At 38.4% G+C, this 20,378-nt stretch overlaps 1 protein-coding gene across 6 annotated transcripts in view; it reads right to left on the bottom strand.

Annotated features, from left to right (window-relative positions):
• The window catches only part of STARD9 (StAR related lipid transfer domain containing 9), a 107,208-nt gene that overhangs the window by 80,444 nt on the left and 6,386 nt on the right, over positions 1 to 20,378 (bottom strand). For 5 of the 6 annotated variants that reach the window (XM_068683997.1, XM_068684002.1, XM_068683999.1 and 2 more), the window contains 2 exons: positions 12,538 to 12,607; positions 9,774 to 9,890 (listed from right to left, as the gene is read on the bottom strand). In XM_068683997.1, the coding sequence (XP_068540098.1) occupies positions 9,774 to 9,890; positions 12,538 to 12,607 (187 nt within the window). Of the gene's footprint in view, positions 1 to 9,773; positions 9,891 to 12,537; positions 12,608 to 15,563; positions 15,716 to 20,378 lie in introns of those variants that run through there. The other variant, XM_068684001.1, reaches the window with a different exon arrangement.

Genomic DNA, 20,378 nt, shown 5'->3' with positions numbered 1-20,378 from the left:
AGTGCTGCCAACAGAATCTTACTTTGCAGAAAAGCACAATTGAACAGAGATGTTAATTTTGCTTTTCACAACTGAGCTCTCAGGGGCAGACTTTCTGTTGTTTAAAACCAAAACAGATTTGAGAGTCAACATGCAGGTGCTCAGATCCAGCCAAAAGGATGATTCATTCAGTTTGTCTTCAAGGCCACACACACTTCTCTCTGAGGCGTATCTCAGTTAACAGAGAAGTATAAAAGTTAGCTACTAGCACAGATAAAAAGAGAAAGCACAAATTAAAAAAAGTCTCTTTTTGTTGTTGTTATAATGGAACAGTTGCTATTCATACCCAACATTTAATAAAAAGTCAAACAGGGCACACGCACATCATTTAGGTATTTCAGTCTTTAGCTATTTATGTATGCAAGTCCAATCTCATTGCTGCAACATGTCAGAAACATGGCACGTTTTCAGAAATAAACAAAATGGCTGTGTTGATCTTGACCACAGCTGCTGTAATAAATGCATCTCACTATTCAATGCTAGCTTAATCCCACCCAATAAAATCTTTCATAAGCCAGCCGCCTGCTAAAGAGGAAAAAAAAAACAATAAACCCCATGAAATAACACCCCCCCCAACTTGTTTCAGTCTCCTACTATAAGTCTATCAGTAGCGCACCCTTCAATCCAATGCTTACAGAACTTGCACACCAATCAGATCTTGGATACTTTGTTGAAACTCAGGCAAATTTTTCAGTAATTTCAATTCCCCAAATACCAAACTAATTGTGAAGTTATTCACACAACACTACTAAAAGATTAGGAAAAACCAAACATTGTATGTTAAAAGCTAGTCTTGGATCAATCTTTGGAAGTTCCACAACTGTGACCTTCAATTGTGTGTGCAATCATGCTGTGGAAACACTTGCAGATGAAGAGATTTTGTTCACAGAGAGATGAGAATAGGGAATGGTCTTCATTTTAGATTAAGAGAGGCAAAGATCCTGTTCTGTTGTAAACAAGGAAGAAGAACAGTACTGTACTTACTTACACAGGGGAATTGAAATTGTGAATATTCCTCTCCAAGTAAGAAAGAACAATCAGCAGCTGCATACAGCTTATCTATATTACAGATTTAAAATATATTTGCCTCTATAATAAACCCATAAGTTTAAAAATCATCCTTCTAAATAGTTATATGCTGGCATGTGACTTCAGGAAGTCTGCAGGTCACCAGTGCCAAGTTCTTGCTTTCCACTTGCAAGAAATGCACGGTTACAGAAGAACTGTAGATGAAGAACATGCAGGCTCACTGTGAGACGCATGGCAACTGGCAACCCAAAGAATTTTTTTTTTTTCCTAAGTTGCTGTAAGCAGTTAGAGATCCTTTTAATGTTATCTAGTGAATTATGCTGCCTGCCTATTGTAAACAAAGTGCTCTATGTATGCAGGGAGCAACATTTGGTGCCTATCAGGGAAACCAAGCAAGTGCACATGAGTACCAGCAGATACAAAAAATGGCTACATTCAGAAAATGTCTTATTTCACTATTTGAAGTAGGCTTTTTTTTTGTTGGTGGTGGTTTTCTCAACTTTTTACCAATACACTGCTTAATCCTTCTGTATGTATTTAGGCTTCATCTCTGAAATGGACCTGCATTAGAGTTGTATATGAATACGTATAACTACGTAATTATTTATTTCAGTTAATTCAGTGCCTTATTTATTCACAACCAAAGGGGTTATATATTCAGGAGGCAAAAAAAATAGTGTTACTCATAGCAAATTGAAAATACAATTGATTTTTTATGTCCTCCAAGGAAGCCTGCTTTGACATTTACAGTTATTCGATATACATGTAATTCCCGTACAAGTTTTCCGCAGAGCAAAGTAATCTCAGTATAGCCAGAAAGAATGACTTTATCTGATTGTGAACTGAACACAGCAGCTGTGTTGCTGGCAAAAGATCCATAATATGTGCTCATGGTGGTTTCCCTTCCCTCCTCACAACCCTTTACATACCAATGCAGTTATTACACAAAAAGCCTTTTTCTTGTAGCATGATCTCCTTTTCTCTTCTGTCTCACTCTGGGTTGGAGAAAAAAAAAATAATGTTGTGATGGAATGCTTACTGCCTTTGAAATATTTCCTGAGAAAATGCCATTTACACCCACAGACTCTGCTGCCACCTTCTTCCTTGTAATAGAAGGAGGGAAGAGAGAAGAGGATTTGAGGGGAGGAAGAAGAGAGAAAGAATTGAGAATTTTAAGAAATTTAAGGTAGCACTTAATCCTAAAAATTATAATAAAGTGCATATGCCAAATAAAGGATTTTCAATTTGTCTCAAGAACTGACAAGACAATTAACAACTTCAATATCACAGGGAATACGTGGGGCATGAAAGTGTCACAAACTTCCATGAGAGAAAGGAAAGGCTCCTCAATTAAAGTTCTTCAGAAGTGCACTTCAATTGTATTAAAAAAAAAAAAAGTAAATAAACAGCACACCGCAAAACAAGAAGCCAATACAGTGACTGTCTCATGAATGGTCCTAAATTATGTTGCAATGTTTCAGTTCCTAACAGTACTGTTGTACAACCTTCTATACTCTTTCAACTAACAGGCAAAAAGCAAACATTAAATTTAATATCACACTGAAGACCTCGCTTATTAAAACAAGCATATCAGTTTCACCTTTTGTTTGCTTTTCAGTTACACTCTGACAGGGGGATAAGAAAATCATCTGCCCCTCTGCTCCTTTCCCCAGCTATTGTTCTTAGCAAGAATTAAAAAAAAAAAAAGAAAAGAAAAGAAAAAAAAACACAGCAACAAACCAAATACAATAGAAAGTCAAATGTGATGAAAAGCAATTATGATACGTTAAAAACAAATTAGAAATGGAAAAAGCTGTTTTCACAGGTCATCTGCGTTCAGTCACTGGAGCCTCCTTCAGTAAACCCCATTTCTGGGCTTGAAGCACAGAAATAAAATATCTCCCTCATGAAAAAATAAACAATGACAGAAATAATTATACAATCAAGCTAAATGGTGTGTCTGAAAGGAAGGGAGTTCTCCCTAGCATAGTATACATTTGTACTGGACATACATAAAGATCCTGTATGACTTGTTACATAGAGTTTAGAGATAAACTGTCTTGAATTTAACACGTTATTTTGCTTTTAAACAATCTGGTAAAACCCTCAGTGGCTCAACTGTACAATGTAAACACACACACAAAGAATCAGTCTTTCTTTCAGTTCACAATTATATTAGTAATTTAGTTATATTAGTAAGCCAGTGCTAGTAAGGAGCAGTTTCTGATATTTGTAGTAGGACCTGTTTGCATACCCCTACTGCTTTCTCACTGTAAACCCCATAAGATCACCCTTTTCTACGTGCATCATATCACAGTGCAACCTCCATACACAGGGAAACCAATATTAAATCATGAAAACAAGGTTTTGTTGTGTAGATAGGCAGACATCTCTCTTCAATATAATCTTTCAGGGAAAAATATCTAAGACTGTATCAGCACTCAGTTGTTTACAACAACCTCTGAGCTCTTGCATTGCTTTCCATCTTGTTCTTTGGCCATGAAATTTTTGCTTAAGTGTTTTTATGATTCCAGCATGGGTCACAAAATTACTGAAAATGATAACACTCAGACACTGAAGGAGTATTCATACCTGCATAATCCTACTGTGCTATGTCAAATCAAAACAAAATCCTCACCAGCTCAGGCCCAGAAGTATGAAATACCCTGACTGATGTGAGTATCATGTGTTGCTTCCTGAAGGAAGCCTGAGGTAAAAACGCTAAGGTTCTAAATTGTTTATCAAGGAGATCATAATCTCCATTTAACCAGTGCAGTAAGTCACAAAACCTAAGCTTAGAATCTTCAAAAGTTGTTTCAGAGACCTGGATGCTAGTGAAATCAGTGCTTAAACCTTTCTGGGTCTCACCATTACTACCATTCATAGACCATTAGTCATGGGATGTATTCCTCTTATCAAAAGGAACAGATTACTACACATCAGTTATCTATGGCAACTGCTGTGTTTACATACCTGCTCTTACATCCTGTGGGTCAGTCTGCCCACCACAGTTACTGTGGATACACAATAACCGGATGGGTAGGATGGCTGGAGGGAAGCTGAGGACTGAAGTTTTAATAAGCAGCTAGAAGAATACTAAATACTTGCATAGACTTCTATAGTTGTGCAGAACATTCTCAAGATTTTGTTCAACGTTTTTGTCTGTGGGGTTTAAATGGGTATTTATTTAAGTTTTACAGAGGTTTTAAATAAGTTCCTTTGCTTGGTGGAGCTAAACCAGACTTGATGAAAGGTTTATTAAGAGCTATTTTAGGTACTACAAAGGAAATTTGAGAGATTGAATCAGCCTGTTCTATGCCAGATAAGAGCACTGCTACATTTAAGTAAGTTTACATTTAGATGGTTATTTGTGGGACAACTGTAAAAGTTTCAAAGCACCTAAAAATTAATTATGATACTTATCTATCAGAATGAATCACCATCTTCGAATCTGCCTATTAGGCTAGAAATTATAGCCCTAAACAAATACCATTACAATATCATTACCAAACAACATTACTGCCTTACAGGTTTGCAGACATTTTTATTGCAAAATGGAAGCATGTCATGAATCTCTATTGAGGGTAATCCCCTAATTACACAATTGCCAGAGAAATAACTTCCACATTGTCTTCGGAAAACAGTCATAAGCTACACACAGCTTCCTGAAGACATTTGTGGAGGAAGTACGAGGGAGGACAAAGCAGGAGTTACTCTTACTAAAGTGTCCCCCTTTACTCAGACAGGTTTTGTACAGCATCAAGTTCACCTTCCAAAAATGGTTAGTACAAGAAAGCAGGGAAATGTGGAGAAGTTCTTCACTGGATACAAATGGCAAAGTTTAGGTGCAGGCATTCAGCATTCTCCCATTGTGAAGCCAAACTAGTTCTGCAGCGTCAGGGCAAAGAGAAAAAGGAACAGAAAAGTGACAGGAAAAGGAACATGGACAGAAACATTGCAGTTGCTTGAGTCTCTTTTATTCCCCTCCTCAAAAAAAAAAATCTTCACAGCGATTAGTATTTGACAGTGACTGACAGGTTTGGAATAACCATTCCACTGTTCATAACCATGGAAAAAAAAAAAAAAGTAACAGAAGTTGCAGAGGTAAGATCAGAAAAACCATGCATAAGCTTTTGCTCTCAGATGCTTATGGTCTTTCAGAGTTATCTTTTGTTTCTTATTAGCCCATCAAATGTTCTGTTCCTGTCCTCTATTCATGCTTATTTGTTACCTGTACTTTCTCCACTCACACACAATCTTTTGATATTCATTTTTCTGCTATGTAGCACTAGTGCCTTGTTCACCCCTATGTACATTGAATGATTTAGTGTGTCTGCTTCATTTCCTTCTTCCTTTAGTGACAGGTTGATTTAGCCATGACTCTTTCCTGAGGTTATTTCTGTTCCTCTGTTTTGTTTATGTACCAACAGATCCACTTAGAATAAACTTGTCTTTAAGAGGAGAAAGTAGACTCCCCTTTGTAAATAATTGCACTGTGAAGGAGATGAAAACCTCAGCTCTACATCAATGGGGAAGTATTCACCTGCTCAGTGAGAAAGCAAGTGACAGGCTGTGTTGGGTCTGTCTGGGATGGAGTCACTTTTCCCTGCAGCAGCCCCCACAGCGCTATGCTCTGCACTTGTAGCTGGAACAGCACTGATATCACTCCAGTGTTGTGTCTATTGCTGCACAGTGCTGGCACAGCATCAGTACTCCTTCCAAGCCCCCAAGAGGGGGTGGGCAAGTGATGGGGAGGGGACATCACCAGGGCAACTGATCTAAACCAACCAAAGGGATATTCCATAACACCTGATGTCACACTCAGCAATAAAAGGGGGGCTCTCATGTGGGAGGGGGCTGTTCTTCCTGAAAAACCACTATGCGTTTTGAGGTCCTGCTTCCCAGGACGTGGCTGAACATCGGTCATTAATGGGAAGTAGAGAATATTTTTTTTCCTTCTCTCTGTGCTTCTGCACGGACTTACTGTTTTTTTTTCTCCCCGTTCCCTTTCACTAAACCATTCTCATCTCAAACCTCGAGCTCTCTGTGTTGTATTTTCTCCCCATTCCTCTTTGAGGAGAGGGGGAGCGAGAGAGCGGTTGTGGTAGAGCTCGGCTGCCCACCCAAGTAAAACCACCACACAGGCCCAAAGACCTCCAACTGGCCATATAAAATCAGAAGGCCCTTTGCAAAATGTAGCATTCAGTTAACTTGGAAAGTGAACGTAGCACTTACACAGCTCAACTATTGCACAAATCTTAAATTTTTTGAGGAATTCATGTATCTTCTAAAGGAAGACTAAGAATTCAGACCACTGCTATTATACATTTAAATTAAGCTTACAAATTACTGAGTCATCATTAGAAACACTAGATTCATATTTCACCAGGAGAGAAATTAGGATAACAAAACTCCAACTTGTATCTAGTTCCACACAAATGTTTTGAATGAGAGAACAACTGATTCGCAAAGACTATCCACTGCTGCGGAAGTCATCTTCTGAAACCAACTTCTATCCAACAGATTATTTCTGCTAAGAAACCTATTTCCTAGACATCAGCAGTGATAGGCTTGTCTTTCATTAATCAAAAAAATCAGTTTTGTTTTTAAATTAACCAACCGTCCTCTTTTCAGAAATATGAAAGGGTTTATGATCTTTATGTAATGCTAATCAGGAAGACTTGTATATCCCTGAAGTGAGAATTATTTTTTCAATTCAGCCCAAAAGAAACACGTAGGCAGTAACATTTAAAAACAATTTCTATTTTTGAGATTGCTTTAGCTTGTTGAAGGGAAAAGGACTTCCAGTTAGAGTGCTACTAAAAAAAAAAAAAAAAAAGAAGAGGCATATAGTCTGTTACTTTATTAATTTGGCACTATTAATTTGGTTCAGTTCCTCTTCATCTTACTGTATTACAAGGTTTGCTCTCCCCAAACTAAAATGAAAAATATCTCTTCCCCTCCCCCCTTTTAAAGTAAAAATAGGGATAGAAGAAATATTAACATGAACATATCAGGAGAAACAAACAAGGCATGCAACATGTATCCACATTTTGGCAAATAGAAGTGGAATACAGGCAGGTGGCAGAGAAAGCACTTTTTAAAAAATAAAAAGAATAAAATTGAACTTTACATCTAAACTTTTGAAAGTACTTACATGTGTACTTAACAGAATGCTTAGCTCTGTCACAATTGTCTGTGAAGTACGCAATCAAAATATATAGGGAATAAAATGCAGTGTGTAGTCATCTCGAGAATTCAATTCAATTTCTGAACAATTCGTTGTTCAGAACCTGAACAACGTTAACATCCACATTAAACTCTAGGACATATTCAGAGAAACATATCTGTATCTTCAAAATCTTTTTTTCATCTGGGCACTACAATTTGCAGCCCTCCCACTACAGTTGTTATGGATTCTGTGACAATAAAACAAAAAGAGCTGCCATGACTTCATTTTTATATCTCAGTCCAGAGGATAAAATAAAAGGGCAGTTTACTGAAAGACAGTGTTCTGCAAAAGTGAACCTGAAGGCAGATTCTTCAATCTGCCTTGCCTCCTCAAACAATACACCTACCATTTATGATAACAGTTGGCATGACATCTTCAAGGAAACAGTAATCCAAGATCAGCTCATGAAAGAAAGCTTTTACTGGAGGAAAATGTTACTGAACCTCCTGTGGCTGCCAATAGCATTATTGCTGTAAGGAGGCTTAGAAACTTTGACCTCAACACTGAAGTACTGATGAAAATGTGGAATTAGTACAATAAACTTCATTCATACTGTGTACGGGGCAGATAAAAGCAGACAAGCACAGTAAAGTTGCAGTATGCCAGCAGTCCTCTTCTAAATGAGATTATAGCAATGCTTTACTGGTTTTACAATCACCGAGACAGGTAAAAAGCCCAAGGAATTCACTCATGGCTCCAGGTCTTACTCCGAGTGCTAGTCCCTCTTTAAACATTTCTTAACCCATGGAACAGGTCTATCCAAGGCTTGGCAACTCAATTACATGCAGCAGAACAGATATCCTTTTGCCAGCAGTCATATTTGGCAGCTATGCCATGAGTAAGGAAACTACAGCCTATTTACTTAATTTTCTATGGCCAGTGAATTCATGCTTCCCTTTTAGTATTTTTATTGGATAAAACTATATTCTATGTTAATGCAAGACTCCCTAAGTATTTGAAATACCTACTCAGATCCAGCAAGGAAGTTGTGCTGTTTATATTGTATTTGACATTCTTTTTCAGTTGCACATATATTTTACAACAACTATTACACTTTCTAGCCAATATTTGTATTTTCCATTTGGCAGCTCCAATCACTTTTCATACTGAGTAGAGACAAAGCTGACTTGGCAGACTGCGTTTATCAACACTTCATTTGCTAAACCTTGTCAGTTAGAAAGCCAACTGTATTCTCAACAGTTCTAAAAACTAGACTTCTAGTTGTATAAAAGAAGCTTAAGAAGACTACAACACCCAAATAAGCAAGTCAGAAAGCATAAAGCGGTTGGGGAGAAAAATCAACCAACATCAAGAAAAAAAAAAAACAAAAAAAAACACACACAAAAAACAGTTGAACACAAAGATGTTATTTGCAATCCCTACAGTGGAAGTTTATCTAGTGCTTTGTACTTCTTTAAAGAGAAGAGTTCCTTTTTTTAAAAAAAAACAAAAAACAAAAACAAAACAAAACAAAACAAACAAACAAAAAAAAAAACAACAAAACCACACTTCATGAATTCCCCAAATCTCTTCCATGTTGCTGTGCCAAGCAGGAAGTCTCGCAGAGTCAAGAATCTGACCCATCATTCTGATATCGCCAAATTTAATAGTTATTCAAATATGGACTCCTAGAAGTAAAACAATTCTGTGCCCATCACCACCAGAAATAAGAATATCACAGGACTTGTTCAGTCTTAAGTGATACTTTCTGAGGAAAAACTTGTTTTTTTGTTTTTTTTTGTTGTTGTTGTTGAGGAAAAACACAGTTGCACAGGTTGGAATGTTGGGAACAACTGCCCTGACAATAAATTGAAATAAGATACAAGACAAAGGTACAAGACAAAAAGAGCACAGTGAAAGCCCATTTTAATACTGACATACATAATCGTATGCACTCAGAGATATATTTGAGTAGCTTTGCAATGCATGTTATTTATTTAAAAATAGATTTAATAATTATTTTTTAAATAACAAAGAAAATATATTTTAATACTGAATTCTTCAACCTTCTTAATCAAACACTGGAACTTCAAACTACTAGGAGTTGAATTTAGTTAAGAGATTTCTGATAATTTAGCAAGAAATAGTGTTCAAAATAAACTGTAAATAAAATTTAATACTGTTTTTTAAAGATTTGATTACTTCACTATTGATCCTTTTGGTAGAATCACTTTGAAACTTTTTGTCTAATCTTAGAACTTTTCTTTGAGAAGATTCCTTTCAGGCCCCCTGCAAAATTGTCATTGCTAAGCTTGAGTCTTCAGAACATCACAATTAATGATCATTACCAAAGCTGACAGACCCAATGAAAGCTTTCCTTGGTTGACAAACAAGGGTACTGCAACCAATATAAGAAAATGATGGGGGCAGATAAGAAAATGAGATTTCATCTAACATCTCAATCACTTACTTTAAATGTGAAAATAAAGGACAGAACAGAGTGGAAAAATATATGAAGAACAGCATCACTTACCATTTCCTGAGATGCATATTTTGGGTCTTCAGGATCAACTGACCAATAGCAGTAATCAAAACTGAAGGCCACAGTCTTTTCTCTTGAGTCCCAAGTGCCATCAAGCCTACTGTCAGCCTGACAACAGAAGGAAAAGAGACAGATTTCACTTTGATTTTGACTAAAAAGTAAACATTTTAAAAAATAATAGGAAATTTATCTAGGATCTGTATTGTAGAAAGGGAACAGCAAAACAGTTAATCCTCTTAATTCATTTTCCTTTGTTTCACAGACTGATGCAGGAAAGACCTGCTGAAGGGTTCAGTTACTATAGATAAGGTTCTTCAGCCTATATTAGCAGGAAGGCTCCACAACTCTTCCCATGTTTCTCAATGAAACTGAAAAATGACAAGAGAACTGCATCAGAGAAGTAAGGCACAAAGTGAAAAGAACCAAAAAAAAAAAAAAAAAAAAAAAGACTTTCTCACTCTCTATTTAAAAACACAGGCCTATTCTTATTTCCCCTTTGCTTTGTTGTGTTGGCAAGCTAATACATCTTTTGCTGTAACTGCACGCTACAGTGGCTAACCTCTTCCAGTTAACAGCAATGAGAGTGAAGCCTTTCTAAGCAGAGCAGTCAGAAATAATGACTGAAATATTGAAAATGAATCTACAGGCCCCTCTGACAGTTTTGCACACGTGTTTTGTTTTTTTTTTATTAAACCAAGTAAAATAAAATAGAAGTAATTTAAAGTTATCTTTAAATTAAAGGAATTTAATTTATTTTAAACACCACTTGATTCTAAAGTTGTTACATTGATACAAGTACAACCAAGATTTCCTTTAGCCGGACTTAACGCATTAATGAAACTATTGATCATCTTCAGTAACAATGTTTCCACCATGTTGTGATTCAGAGCTCTTTTTATGCAGTTACCTTATTTCCTTAGATTTTCTGTAGAAAAAGATAAAAATAGCTTGCAGCACTGCCTTCCCATGACAGCATGTGAAAAACAAATAAAAACAAACAAACAAGAAAAGCCCAAGACGCGCACAAAAAAAGATACCTCTTCACCTCAGGAAAATACCCTCCTGCCTGACAGAAGCAGATCTGCCTGTACCTTGTGAACCCTGGGAACTTGCAGGGTTTTATTTTGTTTTGAACTAAAACCACCAAGTACCCCAAATGCAATGTCAACATTGGTATATAAATATTAGTTTATGGACTAGGGTAAACTCACTTGGCTTCATTAAAGGCTGTCTAAATTTAGTTTACACAGAAAACAAACTCACTCCCTTTATGAAACTCACCAATTATGTAACATCATGAGAGAAATGTTCACAGTCTGGCTCTTGTATTTCCAAACAACCCTACCTGGCCTGTTGAGCCCACTTTATCTTCCCAGCACCCCAAGGCAGCCCAAAGCTCCTCTTTAAAAAATAAAATTATAACCCACTAGGTCTCACAGGGCCCAGCTGGGCCCAATTACCCAGTGGCAGGACTGAGGCCTCCACCTGCCTGCAGAGGCCTTCCCAGCTGGGGCCTGCAGCGTTGCCATGGCAACCGAAGCCTTCCCAAGGAAAATAAGGGACAGCTTACAGCTGGAGAGCTTTATCACACATACAAGGAATTAGGGAAAGTTATTTCACGAAGCAGTGAATCTCAGACTCTGCAAAGACAGACTTGCAGAAAGCAAGTGGATCTGAGTGGTATTTTCACACCTGACTAGCAGGGAGGAAATGATCACGCACTACTTTTAGCCCTGTTTTCAGAGAAAGTGTTGTCCTACCAACAGCAACTCAGTCAGCCCAAGTGCCATAATTCTGACTGAGAACTAGCAAACCCTCAAAGCACCAGTGCCAATAAACAAATGACATATACAGATCAGCAACACTTCACATCCATAAGACCTCCTGTACCACTAATGCTTTTCCTTCTTCTGTCTTCAAAAAAAGGAACACCCACAGTGAATACCACAAAATCCCCAAGGAAAAAAAAAAAAAAAAAGTAGAGTCCAAAACCATTTGTTCTATTTTTGCCTGGGTTTCTCTTCAAAACCTTATGTATTTCTTGAGTCAGCCTGCTAGAATAACTGGGTTGCTCACAGATATAAAGAAAAATGTAAACTGCATCCATCTTTTAGAATTCCCACTATCACCTCAGTAATTTCATCTATTTGCCTTTCAAGCAGACAGATGTTTCACAACACAAAATTGCTTGGTTCCCATTCCCATTGATTCAGTGAAGGAACGTGGCAGCTTTAAATATTAGTATCTTTAAGGATAAGAGTCTAAAACACAGGGTTGATTCCCATGCATGTGAACTACAATGCTGTCAGTGGAAGACGGCTACATTAAATTTATTCTTAAAGCTCTTGGTCTTTTACCAAGGCCTGAAGCATAGAGCAAAAAGTTCAGCTATCTCATGCAAGTCAGTTACACTCTGAGTATACATATGAGAGAAGGAGAGAAACACGGAAAGAACTCAACCAGATGTTAGTTACAGTAAGATAAGTGCAAAATCCTAAACAATTTACTAACAGCTTTGAATAATGGCATGCAGCCAGAGCACAGAAGCTTTGATAAAAGCAAAATACAGATAACAGTTAGATGCTACATTCCCCGTCTACAAACAAAAAGTAAAAACAACTTTCAATGCAAATCAAGTGCTGTGCAAGTTTAAATGTCTCCCTTCGTATTTCTTTTAAAGTGATCCAATGGTCAAACAGAAAAGCATCACATCAGAATCATTACACTGAGAAACAGAAGAAAACAGAAAGCATACCTTTATATTTCTTACTGTTGCTACTTTGTCATCAACTTCTACAATCACTCTTCCTCCTTCTGCACTCTCTCTGGAAACAAAACACATTCAAAGATTCATTTAAAATATGAAGACACAGAAAGACGCATTTCAAGCTCATAAACTCCAGATCCATGCATTTACTTGAAAGACCTTCAGACCAGATATAAAACAAACACTTTATAAGCCAGTATAACAGGAAGTAGCATTCGCAGATCTGCATACAGGTATCAGAACAGCAAGAGGGAAGAGAAAACAGCACCGTGGCCAGTTTCAAAGTGCTTGTCCTCAAAAATAGAATAAAACAGAATTGTATTTCAGATTAAGAGTTATTATTCTAAACTATATTTATAAGGAAAAACAATGTAGGAAATGTAATATCACTTTTTAAAAACTGCACTGGCATTGCTACTATGAAGTAGAGCACAGCCCTTGTGGACTGGCAGTGTTCTGTAGCGTATAGATCCACATCACAGACCCACAAGCCAGAAGTTTTCATCAAGTAACACTAATTTTTACCACATAATCCAAATTGTTTGCTATAGTCCTCAAACAAGTTATTATTAGCAAAAGAAAACTGTCCTGAAATGTAAACATACAGGATTGTTCCACAAGTGCAAAGGACCGCGTACTCATGTATATACTTGCACAAAATCCCCACTGAACACAGCTATGACTAGAATCTACCAAATACAACTTCTGCTTCCAAAGATGAGTTGTATTAGAAAAAAATGAAAGAGGATGTGGAAAGAGTGAAAAAATAGAATGTGAACAAAACAAAAAACTTCACCAGCCAACACCATTACAGATACTTCAAGTTGTGTGTTCTTATTTATAGGAGCATTGAGTCTTGTCCTCCTCAACAATTAGCATGGATTGTTTCTATACATAATAAGAGATATGAGAAAGAAGAGGTCAGCAGCCTGCTTATCTGACAGCAGAAAATAAATACACACTTCGATGCTAAGAACAGAGGAAAGATGTTTTAGCTGTCGTATTCCTTCTATAGTGCAATTCCTTCACACTCTGATATTGAAACAGCTCTGACAAACTTTGTAAGCTGCAACTTTATCACAGTGTTTGTTTTGATGAAGCCTAATGCCTTTGCAGAGCTGGAATAAAATTCAATTAGAAATAAAATCAATTTCATCCCTAGTGCAGTTTTATCATGCTTTGTTTAAAATTAAGCTGAAGGGACAGGCAGCATCAGTGGTGATAAGCTGTGTATGCATCACTTGGTAAACAGCTGGTTTGGTATCATCTGGTCAATTAGAAACCAAATAAATTGAGAGTTAGAAAATTCATTTGTGGCCACAAAACTCTCTTTTAACAGATTTCCTTAAATTTGTACGTATAGTACATACTGTCTGACCAAGTGCAAGCTCATTGACAGCTAACTTTCAGACAGTACATAGCACACCACAGCCTGCCTTTGGAGTCTCAGTGTTTCCCCCCATTCAAAACAACATTCAAAATGAACCCTTAGGACACTGCTTCTACTTTTTCTATCAACTCTTCAGAGATGTTCACTGTGGAATTTGAGAGCTTTATAAGCATGAAGAAGATTTGTATACATTTTAATCCATATGCTGTCCCCGTTTTACAGTTAGAAAATAATGTTTTACCTTAGCGTCCCTGTGCCTCGCTTTACTAATTTTGAGTGTTGAGACACACAGAACTTCGTAGCATTTGTAATATGTACTTTTGCATGGCACTTGACATAGAAAATACATATGCTGTTCAAGCACAGCTGCCTTAGGTTTCAGTCAAGTTGCGAGCATTCAGTACTTCAACAATCACTAGAACACCCTTTTTAGATCCTAGGAAAATAAATGCTCCTGGGAGTTGCCTTACATACAGCTGGGTACTCAACAGTGGCATTAGAAGGTTCCCTAAAGAACATTCCCTAAAGAACAAGTGAGGAATAACAAGTGCCTAAGGATGGAGGTTTGGGTTTCTACAATAGAAATCTGCAGATGCATTTAATCTGTATGCATGCAATTTCCTAGATGTTTTGAAAAGCAAGTGTTTTCCTGCACAAGTAAGTTTGGGGATTTTCATACCCATACACAAACCTCTGCCAGCTTAGACAATGTCTCTGCTCCAAAGTCACACTGTCCTGCTCTCCTTGTCAGTTCCTTCCAGTCTCTGCCCCAAATTTACTCCTATGCTCCAGAAATGAAGCAGTTTCTTCCTGGACACCAGATGAGGTTGGCAAACATCGATGAGAATAAATTGGAAAATCTTGCTATCAGTTCCCATACACAGGCTTTAATTGTGAGCTGGACAACACCAAGCTCCATTTATTAAGACAGTGGTCAATGGATGAGTTTTACAGGGACCACGCAAGCACAATTTGGCAAAAACAGATCCCTTCAAAGTTTTATCCACTGTGTTCTTGCAAGTCTTCACCAAGCTTGTTAAGAGTTTTAGTTATTTAGACATACGAACTGAAATGGGTGGATTTAGATGGAGAATGCAGAAAATACACACCTGAGTCCCAGTTTTAAATAATTGGAAAATTCAAATAAAAGGTCACCCTAAGTTGCTTTTAAATATTTTAAAAGCAAATTTTCCCTCATCTTCTGTAGCAGCTGAACTGCTCTGGATGAAATTTAAAAATATGTAGCCTGAGGCAGGTGTTCGTGCATGGAATAATTTCAGTACCTTCCAATAGCTTTAAATGCCAGGGTATTCTCATTACGTATACATAAGGCAACCTCAACAACGAGCAGTGCTCCCAGCCCCACCAACAGTAATTACACAAAACTCACTGCCTGCAGCCCATACCTGCTGTACAAACCCTATGAACAAGTGACTTTACACAATGGGTTCTAATGACTAATGTACTCCCAGACCAAATAATTACTGAAGACTCAAGCTAAAGAAGAAATTCCAAATACAAGACTTCCAAGGTATGAAGATTATTCACACATAAAATTATTATGCTCACATTTATAAGCTAACAAAAATAATACAAATAACAGAACACAACATTACCACATCACCTTACACTACAGCGTTACGATACCTCTTTGCAGACAAAAAACTTTATGTAGCAAGCAAGTAGCTTTGTTCAAGTTTCACACACCAAGAAAGCCTTCAACAAACATGAACAGAATAATGTCTCCCATTGCTCTGGGCACAGGTTCACAGCCTTCTTTATGTGTCTCAGCTGCAGGCTGTTGTTGCAAAGGGCAATTTGTCTTCTCTCCAAAGCTCCACATGTGTTCTCACTTCATTTTTTGTATCTGATCTATGAATCACACCCCTATGTAATGACTCAAATCAGCTGTGATCAGAAAACAAACACAGCAAAATAAAAAAAAATCAGTGTACCCCAGGGCCAGCAAGCTGTTTCAGAACATTTGGATACAGCGGTCACACAGTTGGTAAAGAGAAAATGAGAAAGGGCATGAACATGCAGTGATGGGAATGGAGACCACTCCCTTCTGCAACAATTTACAGCTTGAGAGCATTGAGCATACAACAAGCCTGGACCTGTAGCTGCCCCCAGTCCTACAAACTCCTTGTTCAACCTCTGTGTAAACGTGTTTATTTCATACTTCATTTAGGTACAAACCTGGGCTTCCTTTCCCAAAGTTCTTTGGTTAATATTTGAAGTCCAACAGGTAAAGCACACTTCCAGCTGTTGTAGATGTTCTGACCTTAACTCCTGAGTACAGACACTCAAAAAAACACATTTGTCCACACAGCCTTATATGTGTACCATAGCATGCGGTTGACCAATAAAAACAATCTTTCATCCTTAAGAATGAATGCTCTGCTCCACAGGTATGAAAGCTGTATGACTTGTACCAATAAAATCAACCCCAAAGTACACTTCTCTTGTAATATGTTTGACTTCTACTGCTCAGAAGTCACAGTGATCTTAACACTCAGCTTCCCTATCATCCCTTCTCTCTCTTTTTGAAAAAATGATGCTGTGTGTGGGAAATGTCTCTCCTTCTAGATTACTTTACTTTGCACAGACTACACCACTCTGCGTGAGAACAAGTTAAGACCATTTCATGGTATGTGAACCCAGACAAGTTCTGGATCTTCCCAGAAATTAAGTTTTAGCAAAATGCAAACTCAGTGACAAAACTACAAAATGCAGCAGCAGGGCTGTAACAGGGAGCTACAACAGAGACCCAATGGAAGCAAATTGCTGTGGCAGTCCAGCCAAAAAACAGGGGAAGCTCAATGGAAAATCTCCCCTAACAGTTGCTGGTCCAATGACAAATCATTGTTGCAGCCCACATATAAAGCTAACGCAATCCCAGAAGGACAGCAGACACTCTGCAAGACCTGGAAGAACGAGCCAGCAGAAAAGAATCAAGGATCAAGCCCCCTGAGAGGAACGTTGCCACATCTTGCTGGATCTCACTGAAACTAGGTCAGATGCAGTGTGCAAGTAGGTATACAGAGCTGGAGGAAGCAGTGGGTGGGGAGAAGAAGGGCAGTTGTTTAGTTTAGGCTTTATAAAATTTGCCCCACTCCTCCTCCATCCTCGCAAATAAGTCAGGCACTTAAAGAACAAAGGAGCTGACTTTTGAAAGTTGCCTGTTTAAAAACACGTTCATGCAGTAACCCAAAAATACTGGAATCATTAACAGTAATCATGCCATACAACAGAACAGCTTCTACATATACTGACCACCTACTACTCAAAAATAATTAAAAATATTAAAGCCAAAATATACCACTCAAATATGAGAAACACTAGATAATTCGAGAAAGAATAGGGTATGTGTTTACTCATAGAAATTTTGAAAATAATAATGCAAAGCAATTGTTGCATGCATTTTATGCCTTTCCTGCCAATTCCCATCACCCAACTAACTCCAAAACCAATCTCAGCCTATACTGAGACAGAGGTGGTAGTGCCAGCTCGAAAGCAGTACAGCAACCATCACTCTGCCCCCTCTGGCAGAGATTATCGCTGGTGTGGGCAATCCCATTGGTTCTATTTTTTTTGGAACACTTCACTTAAATATTACTTTCCAAACTTTTCTAGAAATATCAGCCTTGTGCAGCCCTCTGTAGCAAAGAGCATTTTCACACTCTGCTTACAAATACAACCAAAAGCACTCCCACGACGTACTTGGCAGGATGCAGGCCAGCACTCACTGCTACCATCTCTGGGACTGTCACTTCTCAGTGCATGATCCATTGCCATGACAGTCTCTAAGTATGGTACAGCAGTTACCAAACTACCTCCACCTGTGCCTGGGACATTTTGTGTTGTCCAGTGGCACCCCCTGCAATCACCACACCAGGAGCTGCAGTATAATCCTGTGGCAAATCTAACCCAAGCTTTTTCTTGGTCATAAAGTCTGAAGGCCTGTATAGGAAAGCCTTCAGGGGGTATTCAGATTTATCTTTCCATTACTAGTATATTGTACAGTGCCTCTGCCTCCTCTTTATTATTGGCCTTGGCAAAGGTATTGTTGAGAACCTGCTGACTTGCACCTCCTGAGTGGCTGACCTTTGCCATGGAAACTAAGAAATAACTAACAGAACATATTTTCTAAATTATGCTACTGTTCAGACAGAAAAGACACCTGAGACAAAACAGATTGAGGACATGCCTGCTAAGAGGATGCAATGAGAAGAGTAAGAGTCTCTTCTGCTCCATCAGGAATTGTAGAGGAGAATGTCAAAGCCTTCAGCCATTGGAGCTTCTGCACTCTCCTGACAAGCTGAGGTACCTGCAACAACAACTTTCCCAAACACAGCATCCCTCCGTGACACCAACATAATCTGTATCCTTAGCCCTGCTGCTGAAACATGGGAAAATCACAAGCTGCGAACAGTCTGAACACATTCCCTTTGGCTAATGCAGGAGTTGTTTTTTATTTTTGAAGTATCAGCATTCAAGATAATTTACCTAAAGCTTGTTTCCAGTGTTTTTCATTATGCAGAGCTGCCCAATACAACTGTGGATATTTCTTTTTTAAGTCCTAATTGTTTTACTGGGTCTTGCAAAAGAGGAGTGCACACCCAGTCAGCAATCTTCCTACCAAATTCAAAACAGATGTTCATAAATAATTTAAAAATCCATATTGAAGCCAAGTACACAAAGTTCACCAAGACAGCCCACTGCTGTAACAGACATGTTGCTCAAGTTAGCTTTCAAGGCTACTTCCAGCTGGATAAAGCTTCCACTAGCTCTGGCAACAGCTGACACAATCTGATGGTCAAAAAAAATAATCACCTTTCCTAGTGATCACCATCATCCTAGTGTGGCTTCCTCCTATTCTTCTTTGCAAACAGTATACAGCAACAAAAATAGGAGTATTTGATGCAGAGATAAACACAAGACATTAGCAGTGCTCTTTAGGGATACAGGCCTGCTCAAACAGTTAACGTTTTCTTGATCACACTCAGGCTTTTGCTATGCACCTCAATGAGCTCAGAAGGGAAGCACAGGATGGCCTCCTCTGGTGTCCCTGTCTGCACCATCTTTGAAGCCTTCTACTGCTAGAACAAGAGCGTCAGGCACCTTCCTTGAGCAATCCAAGTCAGAAATGCTCCTAATGATCCACCAGTGCTTTGAAGAGCCTTGTATGAAAGAAAGCAGCATTATTCCAGAGGCACTGAAGGGAGGAGGGAAGAGGAGAAGAAAAATTCCTCTCATCTGTCATACCACCAGCATTTGAGAAGCATGAAATAAGGACAATTTCAACAACATTGCAGACCAGTTCCATCCAAAGGAGATACTCCTCCACCCTTGATTTCCCAGCTGTTTACTGAGTAACAGGACAGTACAATTAAAAAAACTTTTGCAACAAAGAAATTCTGTGCAAAAGCCATGTGATTTCCATGCAAATCAGAATTTGGATACACTGGTCAGTCTTCATTCCACCAGGACAGAGCCTCCATCTGTGATCACAGTTAAATAAATGACAATTTCACTGAATGCTGCAATGCACTCTCATCCCTCTTGCTTAGTTCTCTCTCCCATTGTACCACAATCAGCTCCTACAGTGAACCCTCACCTTCTAAAAAACAGAGGTGCAGAACTGTCTTTTTTACAAAATCTATACTACAGAAAGAAAGACTGCAGGAAAAGTTTAAAAGAGTAGGATTAAAAAAAAGGAAACTGGGGAGCACCTAGCCAAAGGTCACATAAATCCCCTGTGCACAGTGTCAGTATCTCATCCTGTACTACACACAGGTCCCACAAGACCAGCTTCCAGCCTCTGCACCATGCCCCTGGGGAGGTGTGCAGCTATCTCCACACATACAGTCACATCATCATACATAAATACAATTTTTCCTCAGACAGAATATGTGGTCTTAGAGAACAAAACTGTCCATCACAGAGATGGTTTTACAGGTTATTTAATTACAATTTTCCCCATTTTCGCCCTACATTTTTCCTATTTTTCTCATTAAAAAATCTGATCCCTGCTCCAAAACATTCTGATGTTTGTAAAGCATTTCTAGGACTCGGGAGGAAGTGTTTTATGATAACACAAAGCGTCAGCTAGAAGGGCTTCAAAAGGCTGCAGCAGTGTTGTTGCAGCTGCATTTACACAGGCAACACGTGAGAGAAGAGAGGACGGTCAGCCTCTTACTTCAGAGAGCAGACTGCCAGAAGTTAGCGCCTTGTGCTCCTCCCAGCTTACATCAGTACAGGCACAGCATTGTCACGCATCATTACAGAAGCATCACCTTCTGTGGAATGGGTTTTGTTAGCCTTGAAGCATTTGGTCACTCAGGACATGCAGAGTTTTACCCTTTTAAGAAGCTACGAAGTCTGTCCTTTAAAAAAAAAGAGGTAGAAAACTTGCTCTGTGCGACTGCAAGAAGAA

The sequence above is a fragment of the Anas acuta genome, chromosome 5 (assembly GCF_963932015.1).
Source record: "Anas acuta chromosome 5, bAnaAcu1.1, whole genome shotgun sequence".
Lineage (NCBI taxonomy): Eukaryota > Metazoa > Chordata > Aves > Anseriformes > Anatidae > Anas > Anas acuta.
This window is presented reverse-complemented; position numbering and strand designations above follow the sequence as displayed.